Source organism: Hemitrygon akajei, chromosome 23 (genome assembly GCF_048418815.1).
Source record: "Hemitrygon akajei chromosome 23, sHemAka1.3, whole genome shotgun sequence".
Classification (NCBI taxonomy): Eukaryota; Metazoa; Chordata; class Chondrichthyes; order Myliobatiformes; family Dasyatidae; genus Hemitrygon; species Hemitrygon akajei.
In genome coordinates this window covers 32,197,429-32,215,973 of record NC_133146.1, presented here as the reverse complement: position 1 = coordinate 32,215,973, position 18,545 = coordinate 32,197,429, and the positions used below count along the sequence as shown (strand labels likewise).

The following is an 18,545-nucleotide window of genomic DNA, read 5'->3' as shown; positions in this document are numbered from 1 at the left end:
ATAGGGACAGAATTTATGAGCATTTGGAGAAGCCTAGTCAACATGGCTTTGTGAGGGTAGGTTATGCTCACAAGCCTGATTGAATTCTTTGGGGAATTCACAAGACAAATTGATGAAGGTAGAGTAATGTATGTGGTGTAAATGGTGTTTAGTTAGGTTTTCAACAAGGTTCCCTGTGTTAGGGCCATTCAGAAAGTCAGAAGGCATTAGATCCAAGGAAACTGGCTGCGTGGGTTCAGAATTTTTTGCCCACAGAAGGCGGAAAATGACAAAAGTGTCTTTTGCCTGGAGGTCAGTGGCGTTCCATGATGATTTGTTCTGGGACCCTTGCTCTTTGTGATTTTTATAAATAACTTGGAGGAAGAAGTGGATAGATGAGTTAGTAAGTTTGCAAAAGACACAAAGGTTGCTGGTGTTGTGAATAGTGTAGAAGGTTGTTGTAGTGTATAATAGAAGTTTGAAAGGCTGTCTGCTTAGCCCCCTGCTCTACTCGCTTTACACTTACGTGGCTAAGCACAGCTCCAGTGCCATATTCAAGTTTGCTGACAATACCACTATCATAGGCAAATCAAAGGTGGTGATGAATCAGCATCCTGTATAAGAGGGAGAGTGAAAATCTGGCTGACTAATGCCACAACAACAATCTTTTACTCCATGTCAGCAAGACCAAGGAGTTGACTTTTGTCATCAGGAGGAGGAAACCAGAGGTCCATGAGCTGGTCCTAATCGGGTGGAAAGGGTCAGCAACTTTAAATTCCTTAGGTTATCATTTCAGAGGACAGGTCCTGGGTCTAGCACGTAAGTGCAATTTCAAAGAAAGCACAACGGTGCACCTACTTCCTTGGGAGTTTGAGAAAATTTGGAATGACATCTAAAACTTTCATAAAATTCTGTAGATCTGTGGTGGAGAGTATATTAACTGGCTGTATCATACCTGGTATGGAAACACCAATGCCCTTGAACAGAAAATCCTAGAAAACGTAGTGGATCCGACCCAGTCCATCATGGGTAAAGCCCTCCTCACTATTGAGCACATCTACACAGAGCATTGGTGCAGGAAAGCAACATCCATCATCACGGACCCCACCAACCAGGTCATACTCTCTTCTTGCTGCTGCCATCAAGAGGAAGAGCCTCGGGACACACACCACCAGGTCCAGAAACAGACAACACTCCTTAACCATCAGGCTCTTGAACCGAAGGGATAACTTCACTCAACTTCACTTGCCCCATCATTGAATTGTTTCCACAACCTTTTGAATCACTTTCAAGGCCTCTTCTTTTCATGCTCTCAATATTTATTGCTCATTTATTTCTTCTTTCTTTTTGTATTTGCACAGTTAGTTGTGTTTGCAGTCTGGTTGTCCACTCTGTTGGTGAGGTCTTTCATTGATTCCATTGTGGTTATTGGATTTATTGTGTGCGCCTGCAAGAAAATGAATCTCAGGGTTATATATGGTGACATATATGTACTTCGATAATAAATTTACTTTGAACTTTGATAGGATGCAGAGCTGGGCTGAGAAGTGGCAGATGGAGTTTAATATGGAAAAGTGTGAAGTGCCAAACTTTGGAAGGTCAAACTTGAAGAGAGAGTACATGGTTGATGGCAGGATTTATAGCAGTGTGGAGAAACAGAGGGATCTAGGGATCCACATCCATAGATACCTCAAAGTTGCATATAAGTTGATAGAGTGGCTAAGAAGGTATTTAGTGTGGTGGCCTTCATTAGTTGGGGAATTTAGCTTGAACTAGTCTGGCTATTCTCTTCTGAACTCTCTCATTAACAAGTCAGTTTTCACCCACAGATTTACCACTTACTATTTGCTTTTGGGTTTTGTTTTGCACTATTCTCTGTAAATATTCGAGACTGTTGCGCGTGAACATCCAGGAGATCAGCAGTTTTTGAGATACTTAAGCTACCCAGTCTGGCACAAACAATCCTTCCACGGTCAAAGTCATTTCAATCTCATTTCTTCCTCATTCTGATGTGTGGTTTAAACAACTAAACCTCTTGAACATGTCTTCATGCTTTTACGAATTGAATTGCTGCTACTTCCTTAAGGTTGTCATAGCCAGAGATGGTAGTGGGGATAAGCTCCAACTGCCTATTAAGTGCTCCCAATGACATGCATCTCAAATAGCCCCTGACAACCAAAATCCAGCTCCTGGCCTTCACATATGACTTAGCTACTAAGCTCAGCAGAACTATTTCTACTGACAGGAGAAAAGGGCAAGGGTGGGTTACTAGCACCATAAAACCAGCCACTTCAGGCAAATGGGGCTCGTCAGCTCATCTAGGAGAATGAAAGCTCTGATCTCAAATCTCTGCTGCCTTGTGACTACATGCACTCACGGGGAAGGCTTCAGGAGTAAACCCCAAGGAAAAATCTGGAGCTGAAGTCCCTAGGGCAGTTCTACATTGAATTCAACGCTGACTGGCAACTCCTGTGACGCCACTGGTGCCAAATTATACGATCTCGGCCAATCCTTTGGACTAATCTGCAGCGTGGAGAGGGTGAGCCTGCTACATGGGCAAAAGCTTGTTCTCCATTTTGTATTGCCCTGCCTTGTGTACTGGCAGCGCGGTGCCAACAATGTAGATAGGGAGGACGTAGTATTTATTGTTGACCCCAACCAACGGAGGCCTCACTACTGCCACATGATTGGCTGGTTAGATGTTTGCAGTAATGAATAAGTTTACCTAATAAACTGGCCACGACGCATATATTTAAGTGTACGCTTGATTGGTCGTATGACTTTAATACAATGTTGCACCTGCCACGGAGTTATTGCCATCAATATAAGATCTTCTCGCTTGGCTCTCCTTTCTTCTTTCAGCAACACAAATGAGCCCACACATAGTAAATTTAGTGAATCTGTTTAATTTTTACAAAAAAACCTGACAGCTTCACGGTTGTACTTACTGATGCCAGCATTTGGTAAAAATTAGCTAAACTGAATTCAAAATCCCAAGTTAAATTAGTCACCAGTAATAGCAGAGCGGAACTATTATAATCTCATCTTTAAGGTGAGCCCTGTAGCAAGTAAAATGAATGCATTCTGGAGTGTGATTTGAATCCATAGGCTTCTGTATCAGAGGAAAGTGTTATGTACCCCGTAACTGGGTCACTTACCAGCAAAGATAGAGAGGTCAGTTGAAGTCTGATGGTACTATTTTTAACAGTATTTATTGATAAAAATACACAAAATAATATCAAGGCAAACTTACAGATAATATACGTCGTCAATACTAAATCTAAAAGCGCGGGTCTAATAATAATCAATAAGAAATAGCTCTATCGTTGTCTAGGGGATAATGTATTGTCCGATGGAAATATAAAAATCACTCAGTTCATTCAAGCTGCAGCTTTTGGGTTGGAGAGAAAGACGGGTTAAAACTTGCCCATTCCTTTTATGATGTCAATCCTTCGAGAGTCGTTGGGAGTTGATTTCCCCGTTGTTAGCTAAAAACCGTTCTGCCGTGGTACAGGGCCCACCGATTCCGGGGCAAACGGAAAAGGACTTCCCACTGGGTTTTGCTATTACGGGATCATTAGCGTTTCTTCTGGTGTGTCTGAGGGGCTGTTCCCACAGACCCTCTTTTTATCCTGACTCACAGGGTCTCAGGTGTCAATCAGGTTGGAATGATGCAATCCCTCCACCAACCTCCCCCTCAGTTCATTGCCTGGGGCTTCGATGCATAGTACAGGATGCAATACACAAGTCCGTCTCCAAGAGACAATAGCCGGTATCAATGGGTCCGCCTTTCGGAGGCCAGGACACATTCCAACTCTTTGTGGATTCTGCATGTCTTTCTCTCATTTCCTGGGTCTCCTGAACTGACTTAATAGTGATCTTGCGATTCTCACAAAGGAGGGGGGCTACCCCACACCCTTCAGCCCCTCAGAGCTGTGGCACATTCGTAACAAAAGATATAATCAAATTGAGCTTTGAGGCACTTATTGTCAAGGAAGAGAACAATAAAGTTCCTTAATCATAAAAGAAATCAAAGTCTACTGAAGCAGTGATAATTTTAGCTCAGTAATCATACTCCATTGATACAGCGAGGTTTCCTCGGTTAGCTCTCTCAGTTGATGGTAGGCAGAGATACCAGAGAGTAGATTTTCTTTACTGTCATGATGGTGATAGATATTCACAGCCCCGTGCAGCCTTTGCCAAAATTCTGGACGGTGAGTAACTTCCTGCAGTCACAGTGATTTGAAAGATTGTGCTGGGGTAATTTGCAGTGTCACTGAAAGTCAGCTTGCTGGTGGACTGGGATGCCTTACAGCTACTAAGACAGGTTGGAAAGTCTATTGAAAAATATAAGTTCTTGTAAATTAAAAACTGCACGCGATCTGTCACCCTTTGTCTTCAGTTAGTGTTTAGGAGCCAAACCCAACTCTTATGGGCATGAGGAGTGGAGATTTTAGTAATGTTCAGACGCCTAATATCATGTTGTTGGAAATTCTAGTGCACTTCAATGTATGCTTGGGTCACCTTAAGTGCTTTTGATATTGGTCCATGTGCTGCACTTTTTGCTTTTGATATCTGATGCACTGTTTGGTGGCTAGTTTCAGGATGGCAGATAGACCTAGGCTGCTTTCAGTCTGTGCTGTTCCCAGGGCTGAGATTGCAACAGTGATATTTGTTAAGGATGATGGAATGGAGGAACGGCTTTCATATTTAGATAGTGAAGGAAGATGGGTTTGGACAGAGCTTTGGGCGGTTGGAGGAATTGGCACTTTATGTTTGATCCATCATAGCAGAAAGTTGGAGTAGGGGTGCTGCTGGAGGAGTGATGGGAATGCCAGTGCTGTATGGAAGGATTAGGAAGGGGGAGCACACTGATGCCGATGGATAAACTTTTGATAAGTATTATTTGAAATACTGAGGAACTGAGCTTAATGGGGAACTGTCACATTTGAAGCCACCATAGATGACCCAAGATCTTACTGAATAACAGGGCAGGCTTCAGGGACCTATTGACCTACTCCAGCCCCTTATTTTCCGTCTTGTTGATAAAGTTGTTACTGACTTAACCGGCAGGTATTCTAGTCTGGCAAGCACCAGAAAGGTCAAGTTGTTCTAGAAGTGTTCATCTTGTAGCATCGTGGTCCAATTTCTACCACAGCGCTTCAGGAGTCCTGACCAGAAGTATTAAATTTCTGAAGCAAAGTGAATGATCCAGAAATGGTTGTTACCTCATTTCACTCTGATTAAAATAAAATTCAATAATATAACATTGCAAACAAGCCAGCATTCTGTTAATGACTTTCTGAACTTATCTGGGTACGATAGTACCTCACCCACTCAGTTATGTGGATTTTAACTTCCTAGTTGGAGATAACAAATTAAGTCGGCCAAATCCAGTGGGACAGGCAATGCACTGGTTTATCAACAACAGCTCCAAATGTCAATATGCATTTGGGTATTTAGAAAGGCTGAGGTTTGCAAACAGCACCACCTATGGTTTTTGTCTGCTTTATGCAATTGGAATCATCAGTGGAATCAGGAGTTACAATGCAGGCACATACACTCCAAGTATACAAATTCAGATCAAGAGCTGGCCACTCAGTCTCACTAACCAGCTCTGTCTTTCAAGGAGATTATGGCTGATGTGACTGTGACCTCATTCATGCATTCCTATCCACCACGGGTAGAAGTAGATACATACTTAATAAGCAAGGCGATGAGATATTCAGAGACTGCTTACACTGCCCTCAAGAATGCATTCCAAACACTTATAACACATTGACAGAAAATACTACACCTCATCTCCAGGTTAAATGGGAATCCTTGCGCTTTTACACAGTGAATCCTGTTCTGGATTCTCCCACAAGTGGAAACATTCTTCTAATGTTTCGGGATCTCAAAGACAGGAGTTAATGATGCTGGTGAATGCTCATTTATCTGAAACATTAACTCTCCTTTTTCTGATAAGCAATGCAGCATTTTTATCTTTTATTTCCCTTTATGAGCAAATGCAGTTTGGCTGAAATAACTTGCATGACATATTGAATGCATGAAACCAGCAAACCTGGCTTCTCTATCACATGCCAGCCTGTCCTTCCTCTCCTCCCCACATCACCCTGTTCTGCCTTCTTTGCCTTTACCTTACAGGCCTGATATGGGGTCTCAGCCCAAATCATCGACTGTTTATTCTTCTCCATAGATATTGCCTGACCTGCGGAGTTCCCCCAGCATTGTGCGTGTGTGTTAGCATATGCTCTTATGTTACAATAAGTCAGTAGGTCTTCATATCAATAGATTTTTCTCATTTATATTACAACATGGTACTTCCATTTCAGTAGATTTAAACTGCGGCAAATATAGCTTTTGCATACTTGTGGAAAAACTGGTGACGTGCAAATCTGATCATATCATGTATTCCTGAGTTGTGTATTGCACCGACTGCATTATTTTAACTGTAATGAAGGACTGTTGTACAGAGTTACTTAGATGTGGGCATTGGTATATAATGCACACTTAAAAGTGAGTACAAAACCAATTCGTGCTTGAATGTCCCACTATCTTTCCTGTGAACTGGTTTATGATTGTCACGTGTACCCATATACAGTAAAACCCTTTTTTTACATGCCATCCATTCTTAACTAATCATGGTAGAACAAAAGGAAAACGATAACAGAATGCAGAAAATAGTGTTAATAGGCATCCGTTAGTTTCGTGAGACCATGGATTTGCACCTTGGAGGGTTTTGAGGGTGCAGGCCTGGGCAGGGTTGTACGGGAGACTGGCAGTTGCCCAAGCTGCAAGCCTTCCCCTCTCCACGATGTTGTCCAAGAAAAGGGCACTAAGACTCAAGCAGCTTGGCACCGGTGTCGTCACAGAGCAATTTGTTGTTAAGTGTCTTGCTCAAGGATACAACACGCTGCCTCAGCTGAGGCTCGAACCAGTGACCTTCAGATCACTAGACCGATGCTTTATCCACTAGGCCATGTGCCAACACATAGTGTTACAGTAATAGAGAAAATGTAGTGCAGGTAGACAAAGAAGCTCCAAGAGCCATGACGAGGTAGAGTGAAAGCTCAAGAGTTCGTCTTTATCATATGAGGTTCATTCAAAATTCTTCCTCATTCCAACTTCTGTAATAGCTGTTCCCCAATGGAACTGCCTATGTTTATCGATGTTTTAGGTTGAATGACAGAGTTCCTCAGGGACTGCTGAGCAGATGGACGCCTAGCAGCCAGCTCACCAGCAAGGAGGGTCTTTTGTCAAACCCCTCTCTCACTACTGGGAGCAGAAAAATCCTGTCCCCTGCAAAACCAGTTGACCTCTTCTCCTGGCAACTCAGGCTCCGCCAAGAATTTTGGTGCCCCTGAGCAGCAAAACCTTCAGACTGAATGAGACCCCTGGAAAGACCAGAGTTTCCTTCCCAGATTGCTTGGTGTGTTTGATTGGCACTGGAGACCATGTAAGAAAGATAACTACAAAGAATCTTTGAAACCCATTAACCATGGCTTCCCTGCAGTTCCACATTACTTTCCAGCTTTTGAAAGACATACTTCCTGATGTTTGTTCTCTTGTCCTGCTACTATGAAATATCTATTTTGGGCTTGGTTTACTGTTTTTTAGCCTCAATGACTCTGGAAAACAAAGAAGCTTTTAATGACGATGAAACTTTCATTTCAAATTCTGCCAGCACTCGTGGCCTTACTTGCTAGGTTTCAGTCTTGCATTTTTAAAAACTGATCTGGCCAAGTAACAAAAGACTTTTTTTATTATGAAATTGTAATGGCTAATTCCTTCATAATTGTTCAGAACTCAGCTCCAGAAAAAAAAATGACTACACCAACAAATTCCTAAATCCTCTGTATTTAACGTCTCCAAGTCTGCAGATGGTGTAATCCTTTAGGAGAATGTAAGCTTTAAAGAAGATATAGAGGCTGTGATCTGACATAGATAAATTAGTTGTTTGGGCAGATGGATAGCAGATGCAAATTTAATGTGAATAAATATGAACTTATCCACGTTGATTCCAAAACCAAAGAAAGATGGCTATTCCAGTTTGAGTGAGAAAGGGGTAGATGCAGTGTGATCTAAGTATCCTTGTACACCAGTCATTGAGAACAAACACTGAGGTAGAGCAAGCACTGAAGACAGTAAGTGATATGCTGGTCTTCACTGGAAGAAGATTTCATTAAGGATTTCTTCTTGTTTGGTGAAATCCTATCTGGAACTTTATGCAAAATTTCGGTCTTGCTATCAGAGAAAGCATGTTCCTTCCATGGAGGAAGTACAACAAAGATTTATTAGGACTTCCATTTGAGAAGAGATTGGATCAATTGGACCTATATACACTGGGTTCAGTATAAGAAGTATAAGTGTATAAGAGTTCAATATGAGAGGGAAAGTACCTCAGCCATAATTGAATGGTGGGCTGAATGGCCTAATTTTTCTCTTATGTCTTCTGGCCTTATGGTCTAATGTGAAGGACAGTGAGGGAAAGATCTTACAGTGAGGTAATTGTCTTACACATTAGATTGTGTACATGTATAGGAGAGATTTAGAGGCTTATGGGCCATACACTGATAGATGGCACTAGCTCACTGGGCAACTCTGCTGGACCGAGGGGCATGTTTCCATGTTGTAAGATCATGGCTGTTACTATCTCAGAGACACCAAGAGATCTCAAACAGAGCTGGACAGACAAAACATAGGGAAGATATTCCAAATAGTGTGAGAACCATTAGTCACTGACTGTGGATAGAGGATCAACAATTAGAACCAAAGTCAATGCAGTTTTCTTCTCTCAGACAGTGGTGAACTTGTGGAATTCTCAACCACTGAAGGCATGGAGCCAAGTCATTAAATATATTCAGTAAACACCTGGATATGTTTCTTAATGTTATAGGGATTAAGGGATATGGATTAAGGCAGGTAAAGGGTATTGAAATGGATGTTCAGTTATGGTTGTGTTAAATAGTGGAGTAGGTCTGGAGTAGCTTTCTTTAACTCTTACTTGACATGTTTCTAACAATCAAACTTAATTATATTACATTTGTATACAATTGGTCTCCAACTTTATCCAATATCTTAAGTAGAATAATTATAATTTCCTTGAATAGATTAATTGTAAGTTATTATTCTGAGGTGACTTAATGATCAGCAAAAAACAAAGCCCATACCTAATTTGGGCTTGCTATACGTCAAATGGATGGATTGAAAATATACAGTGCTGGAGGGGATCATAAACAATAAACTAATCCTGTGATTTGATATCTTGTTCCAATGACAGTAAACGTGTTCTTTGATGTGGTTTTTACCTTCTTCATGCTGAATTACAACAGGTGAACACGTTCATAGTTCATAGTTCATAGTACACTTAATATAAAGAACATCAAGGTTCATCATCTTGCAGCCACAAAACAAAGAAGCTCACTAGAGCCCATTTTTAAAAACCCACACAACAAAGACCAGAAGCCATCCAATGTGAGAAAAAAAGAACAAATCGTGGAAACAGTTTAAAAAAAGTAAAGAAATATGACACAGAACATAAATTGCAGAGTCTTCTAAAGTAAGTCCACGGCCATGGAGCCAGTTCAGCATTGCAGCTGGACTAGAGCCCGATGTGTACAGGCCACAGCCACAGAGCCAGTTCAGGGCTGAGGCGAGTGAAGCTGGTCCAGCAGCCTGATCGCTGCAGGCCACACCCTAGAATCAGCTCTTTGCTGAGATGAGAGATGACAGCTATAGAGCAAGCTCAGGTTCAAGGTGACTAAGCCTCACAGAGTAGTGAGCTGAACATCAGTTCGTCCTTTGCCCTCTGCCTTGAGGCCTTGATTTTTAAAATCTGGCTCCACGCTTAAGTCGACCATTGGTTTATTTCTCGATCTCAGGTCCAGGCTCCACCTATTCAAACCAGCCCCACGTCTGCTCCAGCAACGGGTAATACGGCCAAACTTGCATTCTTGAGAGTCCATTTTGCAGAATCCTTCAGGATACCGCAAAAATGCCAGGTTGTACAGGTGTGGATCATTGAATGTGATTCTTGAATTAAACCTGTTTTCTAAATAACCCCACTAAGAATTCTGTTTTGTGCCACTTCGGCATGTATTGGATTTTATTTTCTCAGAGGAATTCACTTGTTTATTGATGTGGAATTTTCTTATAAGTTAAGGAACTATTATTGTTATCAAATTGGAGAAAATGAATTCTTCAACTCATTCTAAGTTGAAGAACAGAATGCTGACGTCACCAGTATGTGGAATGGATGGCCAGATGAGCTCCACTTTAAGACATCAATGACTGGTATAGTTGGACAAGCTATGTTTTGCATTCTGGCCTCAAAATTCAACTATTGACCACATCATTAGGCAGTTCTAACTATAACAGCCTGCTTACCATCAATGGCAGATATACTGAAAGGTGCTGGTAAAGGGACAGCAGGATCATGAAGGATCCCACCCACCTTTGTTCCACTCCCATCAGCGCAGAAGCGATGCAACCTCCACTCCAGGACCATTAGACTCAAAAATAGTTCCTTACACCAAGCCGTCAGGCTGATCAACACCTCCACCGATTAACTCACCCCACCACCACTACCTACACATCAGCCACTCCTCTCCTCAGCAGCCGTTATTCCCCACTCCATGCATTACCACTTTACAGTTACTTGTACATTGTGTTTTATAAAATTGCTTTTATATTTACATTTATTGTGTTTTTATGCTTATTGTGTTTTTGTTTATGCTGCATCAGACCTGGAGTAGCAATCTTTACTCTCGAGCACTGAAAAATGGCAATAAACAATCCAGAATCTTGAATCTCTTACTAAATGTACCTCGTAGCAAATGTAGATGTAGCTCAGACCAGTTACATTACTCCTGATGAATACAGTACTCCAGGCTCACCCAGACGCTGCACATTCAAAGCAACGATACATCCTCTTTATATTCGAATCCATTTGAAATTCAAGTCAATGTTCCATTAGCTACCTCAATTTTTATATCTACACAGCAGCTCTCAATTTTGTGTCCAACTTGAAAGCTGTACCAATATCCAGTAGGCATAAAACCAGAGACAAAGAAACAGAGCAGAGATTTGGCATAATGCATGATGATTATCCACAACAGATGCCATCATTTTGCACTGGTAGCAGTGAGCTTTACAGATTTTTATCTTCCTTCTAACATGTAAAGACAATTTAAAATTAAATTCCTAATTATTTCAAAGGCAGGGTTGAGAGCCAAATGATGCTCACCCTGAACGGAAGAATGTCAATTGGGGACGTACAGTACCTATTTCCAATATTTATTCCAGACCACACTAGGTGCAACACAATCCAATTTTCATTCCACCTTTAGTTCTGTTCAGTTGCACACTTAATCTGAACAGACGATTGTATGTTGTAAGATAAGATTTTAAAATGTTTGGGAGGAATGGTACCAATCCTGTGACATGACAAGTATTTGTCTTGCATCCTTTGGGGTTTTTTTGCATTCTGTCCCAGCTTGTGAAGACCATAGTCTTTCTCAAGCACACCCTCTCCCTCACTAATATTCATTTTCTTCCCTTGGTCTGGTGGCAACTGAATTTCTTTTGTTGGGTAGGTCAAGTAATTTCAAGTTGGTAAGACCCATCTACTCCTGTCTTGAATGATTTGTAAAAGGTTAGGCAACAATCTTACTTAAAAATATTTTTTTAAAATTGTTTCACATCATTTGGAAGATTTGTGTCTTTAATTTACCTTCAAAGCTAGAATGATTGTAAATACTGTATCATGTTTTAAATGGCAAGCTTAGATTTTCTTTGAGCACTGGTCAAATGTTATTTACTGACACAGGCTGATGAAAGTTTCATGACTTGGACCAGGATGACTCTTCATGACTGTTTACAGGTTTACAAGGCAGTTTTGGAACCTAACTTTGTAATTTGGGAAGGTTGTGCTTCTTAACCTGTTAATGTTTAATTTTAATTACAGTTAGATTATGATGAAAACAATGTTTGGCTTAACTGTAACATGCCAAACATGTATTGAGGTACAGCGAACTGAATATTGAAAATGGATCATTTCATATCAGCATGTTAGTGGATGCCTTGTTAAATATTCAAGTTATGGGGTTTTTTTAAATCTCTTTTCCTAATGTGATGATATTCTGTTTGTCGACCACGAAGATCTAAACTCAAACAAAGACCTTAAGGCCATCTGATATAAATTGCCGCAGGTACTCACAATAAAGGGAAATTATCCTGTACTATCTAATCTTCAAAAGCTAATTTACTCATCTATTTATTCTGTACAGTGAGTTTTGCTGCCAATACCCACTATTCGAGCAATGGGTCCACTCCCTACCAAGAGGAAGATACTTCCAGCTAACAAAATAGTAAAAACAGTTCATTTATTTCCAGTGATACACATTTAAATCCAAACAATACTCTTAAAACACATTTAAAATTTAAAGATGATTTCTATCTTGAACAATCCAAGATTCTCACAGAGGATTTCTATCTTATAAAGCATTTTGAAATTACAAAATGATTTCTAAAACACAAAGCACAAAGGATTTCTTAAACCCAAAGGATAAAGCAGAAAGCACAAAGGACAAAGGAGTTCCATAACACAGGTACAATTCCTACAAACTGAAAATACACGTTACAAAGAGACAAACAAGTCATCTGTCACCGAAACCAAAGCTGGAGGAATGGAATCTTGTGTTTCTTCCATATTTCTTCTTCATGTTCCTTACTCTATTTGTAATGAGCCTGAACTGCTCTCTACATTTTATACCCTTTTCTGTCACTTTACTGACTTCATGCACGTATGATATGTAACCCTCTGGTTCTGTCGGCTGCGTAAGTCGAGGGAAGACAATCTCTAGCCCCACCAAACGTTTGAGATTGAGCTGCAAAACCTGTATGTGTGGATGCTGTGTGATGTGTTACCCTGTTACAAATCAGCACCACGAAATAACAGACAGTACTCCATATGCAATTAAATGATTTAGCGTTATAATTCTTAATTTGACTAAAAGGTTAGTAAAGTAAAACAAAAAGAAAAGGGCCCATTGTAATGAAACAGTCTAATGTGCACAAGTTGGAGCTCATGGTTTCTCTTCCGCTGGTCCTCCATCGATTTCTCCAGGCTTTGTCAACTCCTGGCTCCACTCCAAATCCACTCTTTTCTGATGTCTATGGCCTCTCCTTTCTGGCATCTTCTCTCTTCGCCTTCCACTGAACAAAAGACCCGGACCACCTCGGTCTCAGGCACACAACAAGTAAAAAACACTCCCTTCGTTGTACGGCACCCATTCCAAAGCCACCGTCATCTCTAGCCGTAACCCAAACACTACTGCTACAGAAAAACCATTACATTAGCAGTGAAGCCTTTCCTCAGATATCCTTTTAACACAAATGGTCTAAAAGTATTTTCTGAAATATAAACTTTAATCAAAACTGTAAATGCTGTAAAGCTAACTTCTTTGAGCACATAACTCAAATATAAACACATTGGTAATAATATGCTAAGTGATATCCATCTGTTCTGCAAACTTCCTTGAACTAAGTAACTTAAGAATCAGCTTGTCTGAAACAACCCATTGTCTTAAACTGTACTCTTGAGCAACAATAAAGCAGGTGTCTGCTTTCTCGCAGACAGAATGTCTGCATAGTACAGAGCTTGTTTGCTAAGCTGAGTTTCTGACTTCAAGCTGATTACTGATTTCCATTTACCTTTTAAGAACTGAAGACTGACTTCCTTTTGCAACCAACAACAAAATAAAGCAATATAGTTGGAATTTTAATTACAACTGATTGTAATCTTTCATGTGGTAGCTGTATTTAGAAAGCAATCCTAGCAAACATGAGACTAGCTGTCCCAGGACAGTGAATATCCATCACACTATTTGGTTATCGTTACTTTCCCTTGACGTCTCCATTCAGTTAGTTTGATTTTAGGCTCGGGCACTGATCTTCTGACTGAATTCCTACATCCACAAAAAGTACATGCTGGGTGAAGCTTGTTCCGAAGTCAATAGTAGGCAAAAAATGACATCTGTGCATCAAAGTAATCACACATGGGTTGGGGGTTGAAGGTTGGAAATGAGTTTTCGGGTGCATATCAAACACAACCCCAAACTTAGCCATCTCCTAAAGTTAGCAAAACTTGAAATACACCCAGTGGCCACTTTATTAGAAACATCTGTACACTTGTTCGTTGATGCAAATATCTAATCCGCCAATCATGTGGCAGCAACTCAAGGCGTAAAAGCATGCAGACATCATTAAGAGGTTTAGTTGTTGTTCAGACCAACATTAGAACAGGAAAGAAAATGTGATGTAAATGGTTTTGATAGTGGAATGATTGTTAGTGTTGGATACAGTGGTGTGAGGATCTCAGAAACTGCTGATCTCATGCACAACAGTCTCCACAGTTTACAGAGGATGGTGCAAAAAACAAAACAAAAACACTGAGTGGCGGTTATGTGGATGAAAATGCCTTGTTAATGCTAGAGTAACGCATACAAAATGCTGTAATATCTCAGCAGGTCAGGCAGCCTCTAAGGAAAGGAATAAACCAACATTCCTAGCGAAAATCCTCCATCAGGATCTGTAGTTGTGTAGCATGGAAACAAAAGATTGCACTTTGCTCATGATCGCAGCATCTGCAATCTCTTGTATCTCTGCCTATATAAGCTAAGTCCTATTTGCCTACAGTTGTCCCATATATCTGTTAACCTTCCCTATCCCTGTATTTGAACTACTGTAATACATTGCGCCTATACTACCCATATACTATTAAAAATGAATATTATTAGTTAGAAAGTTCTTTAAAAATGTAATATTTACAAACATTTAAATAGCTTCCAAATAAACTCAATTAGAAACATTCCTTAAATCGTAACACCTTAATTCTTTGCCCATTTTATTGAAGTAGATTCCCCGGCACTAGTGACTGAAAAGTAAAACAAAAACTGCAGGTGCTAAAAATCTAAAATAAAAACAGGGAATACTGGAAATACTCAGCAGGTCAAGCAGCATCTGTGGGAAGGAAAACAGTGCTATCTTTTCAAATTGAAGATCTGAGCTATGATAAAGAGTTTAGACCTGAAACATTAATGTGGCCAGACCACTGTCTATTTCCAGCATTTTCTGTTCTTATCACTGGTGCTCATGTTGAAAAATCGATGCAGTGTAAAATCCCGTGCTGTGGTATCTTGTGATCTTCTTGCTCTTCCCATACAGTCCCTTGGGACTGAGTATGATTTGCTTCCAGTGTAGTGTGTGGATGCTGAGGTGGTTGAAGAGGTGAATGTAGAAACTACAGCCCTTTTCATAAGTGGGTAGTTGGTAACTGATGGGATGGTTCGGTGGGCGTGATGCTCTGTCTTTTTCTGCCACTTAAACTGGGCTACTATGTGCTCTGAATGCATGGACCTGAAGATTATTACCATCCTGAATTTTTCTTCTCCACTTTGCATAGTCATGGGCTGAGGATTCCCAAATCAGTGGGGAAGATGCATTTCTTCAAGGAACATATCCTTCAATCTTTCCTTTTGTCTGTCTAGTGATTTCCTCCCAGAAATTAAATAGAATGATAGTTTTGGGAATCAGGCATCAGGAACGCAAGTGACACTACCTGCCCAAAAGAGCTGATTGGCGTTGTAAACATGGGATAGGACTTTGATGTTTGTTCCCCTAGCCTGCAGTGAATTTGAGGGATTTGTTGGAGACTATATTGATGATTATCTCTCCAGTACCTTGTGATATTCCTTTTTCAAAGGAGAGAGCAAGCTTGAGTTACACTGCACAAGATGCAAATTGAGAGCTAGTCTCATCTCTTAAAATGTTATGATGGCTATAACGGCCTCTATTGTTTTATCGCTATATTACTATTGTGGTGCACTCTAACTGCTGCAGTCTAATTTAGAAGTGACAGCATAAATTCCAGAAGTATAGTTTTCTTTTATTTTTTTAAACTCCTTTGCTAATTAAGCGAATATGTTGATGTAGGTTCATTCTAAAGGAACAAAGTTCAGTCAAAGTTCAGGTTTTTTTTCAAATGGAACGAGTTGGATTTCTGAACTTTACATGAGATTAGAAATGGACATTAGTTTTGAAACAAACCCAGACAAATGCCTTGCTTTGATTTGAATATTGTACTTGTGTTGGCAATGATAAAACCAAGATAAGGATGTAAGATACAGAAAATGTTGTAAGTATTTAGCAGATCAGATATCATATGTGAAGAAAGATAATAAGCAGCGTTAAATTCCAGGTAAATGATAAAAATATTCTTTGTTTATTCCACTGTCCTAATTTATGATTAGAACTACAGTACATCAGGTAGTTCATTGTCTTGTTTCATAACAAGTGGCTAATAATAAAAACCTTCTTTTGTTCCACAGTGTTCCAACATTCCAAAACATTTCAGAAGAAATACTGAGCAAGTTAGCTGATGTTCTTGAAGAGGTGAGTGACAGCATTGAGAACATGCCCATGTTCAATCCACAACACAGGAGACTGACAAATGAATTGAAACAAAATGGTGGATGTTGATTATAATTGAATTATTTGTAGACTATTGAGATCTGGAGGAAGCACAAAGGCTTTGTGTGTCTGAATCGTGAGGAAGTTTGCCATCATGTTGCTCTACAAAGCTTTCCTTTGTAGAACATCTTCCTCCATCATTGATTCTACCCTCACCCACATCTCCTTCATTTCCCAGACATCCATGCTCATTCCATCTTCCCTGCCGTCTTACAGGGTAGGTACTTACCTACTGCACCATGAGTCTCCACATCCAGCTCTTCATTTTCTACAACTTCTGCCATCTTCTCCGGACCCTACCATCAAACAAATTTTACCTCCCCCATCTCTCCAATTTCTGCAGGGATCACTCTCTCTCTGATTCCCTTGTCCATTTGTCCTATTAATCTTCCTCCTGGCATTTATCCCTGCAAGAGGAAGAACTGCTAAACCTGCCATTTCACCTCCTCCTTCATCTAAATTCAGGATTACAATCAGTTTTTTCCAGGTGAGGTAACATTTGGCCTGCAAAGCTGTTGGGGTCATCTACTGTATCCGGTGCTCCTAATGTGGCCTTCCCTACATTGATGAGAACCAACGTAAATTGGGAGACCGCTTTGTCGAGCACCTTCATTCCATCCACAAAAAGCGGGATTTCCTGGTGGCCAGCCATTTTAATTCTAATCCTCATTCCCATTCCAACATGCAGTCCATGGTCTCCTCTTCTGCCATGATGAGGCCACTCATAGGTTGTAGGAGCAACACCTCATATTCCTTCTAGATAGCTTCCAACCTGATGAATTGAATATCGATTTCCCAATTTCTGGTAATATTTCCCCTCCCCTTCCATCTTCTTCAATTCCCCACTCTGCTCACCCCTTACCTTGTCTTCTCACCTGCTCATCACCTCCCCCAGTGCCCCTCCTCTTTCCCTTTCTCCCATGGTACACTCTTCTCTCCTATCAGATTCCTTCTTCTCCAGCCCTTTACCTTTTCCACCTATCACCTCCCAGCTTTTTACTTCAACCCCATCCCCACCTACCTGGCTTCACCTATAACTTTCTAGCTTGTACTCCTTGCCCTCTCCCCACCTTCTTACTCCAGCATCTTCCCTCTTCCTCTCCTGGTGAAGGGTCTCAGCCCAAAATGTCAGCTGTTTGTTCATTTCCATAGATGCTGCCTGACCTGCTGAGTTCCTCCAGCGTTTTGTGTATGTTGTCACCATGTTGTTCTTCTGTTGTGCTATCTAGAGATCATGGCAAGGATTGTATGGGATATTTAGTCTAGAATACAGTCACACTCCCCAAGCTAAAATGTTGGTTTAGATTCTGCCATTGTTCAGGGACAAATTCTACTCATGTTTATAGATACAGTGTGTGTGTTGTTTGATGGTAATTAATGGTATGGTGGTGTCAGTCTGCTCGAAGTTGCCAGAAGGGATGTATTAAATCTAGTTTAAGTGTAAACTTCAGGAGAAGCCTTTCACAGTGTGTGCAAACTATAAATTTGGAAACAAAGGAAAGATTTATTATTTAATAGAGACATGTCAGAGCGCAATGATTCTTCTCATTTGTTTGTGTACAGTTGCCGCTTGTTGAATCACGTATAATACAGTGGTCAATATTTTCTATTTAAAAGTACACTTTTCGGACTATGTGTACGGAAGTTATAGCTGCTTACTTTGGGGGGAAAGGTGTGGAATAGTCCTTTGCTAATATTGAAATAAATAGATCAGTATTGCTCAATCCAAATAGCAGCCCAAGAAGCTTCCTATAATGATGTTAAAGTTTCATCAGTAAGTAGCACCTACATAGAACATGGAACAAATCAGCACTGCAAGAAGCTCGTCAGTCCACAATGTGCCAAACCAATTAAATGCCAAACCAAACTAATCCCTTATGCCTACTCAAAGTCAATATCCCTCCCTGCTTTCCATATTCATTGGCCTATTTAAGAGCCTTTTTAATAGTTTGCCTGTATTTGCCTCCATTACCTCTCCTGGCAGTGCGTTCCAATCACAGTTTGTGTAAAAAAAATCACAGCTTGCAAATTTC

The 18,545-nt window shown here is 40.5% G+C and overlaps 1 protein-coding gene across 7 annotated transcripts in view; it reads left to right on the top strand.

Moving 5' to 3' along the window:
- LOC140715310 (cGMP-dependent protein kinase 1) overlaps positions 1-18,545 on the top strand; it is a 779,820-nt gene that overhangs the window by 454,245 nt on the left and 307,030 nt on the right. For all 7 annotated transcript variants that reach the window (XM_073027324.1, XM_073027322.1, XM_073027323.1 and 4 more), the window contains exon 5: positions 16,371-16,434. In XM_073027324.1, the coding sequence (XP_072883425.1) occupies positions 16,371-16,434 (64 nt within the window). The remainder of the gene's footprint in view (positions 1-16,370; positions 16,435-18,545) is intronic.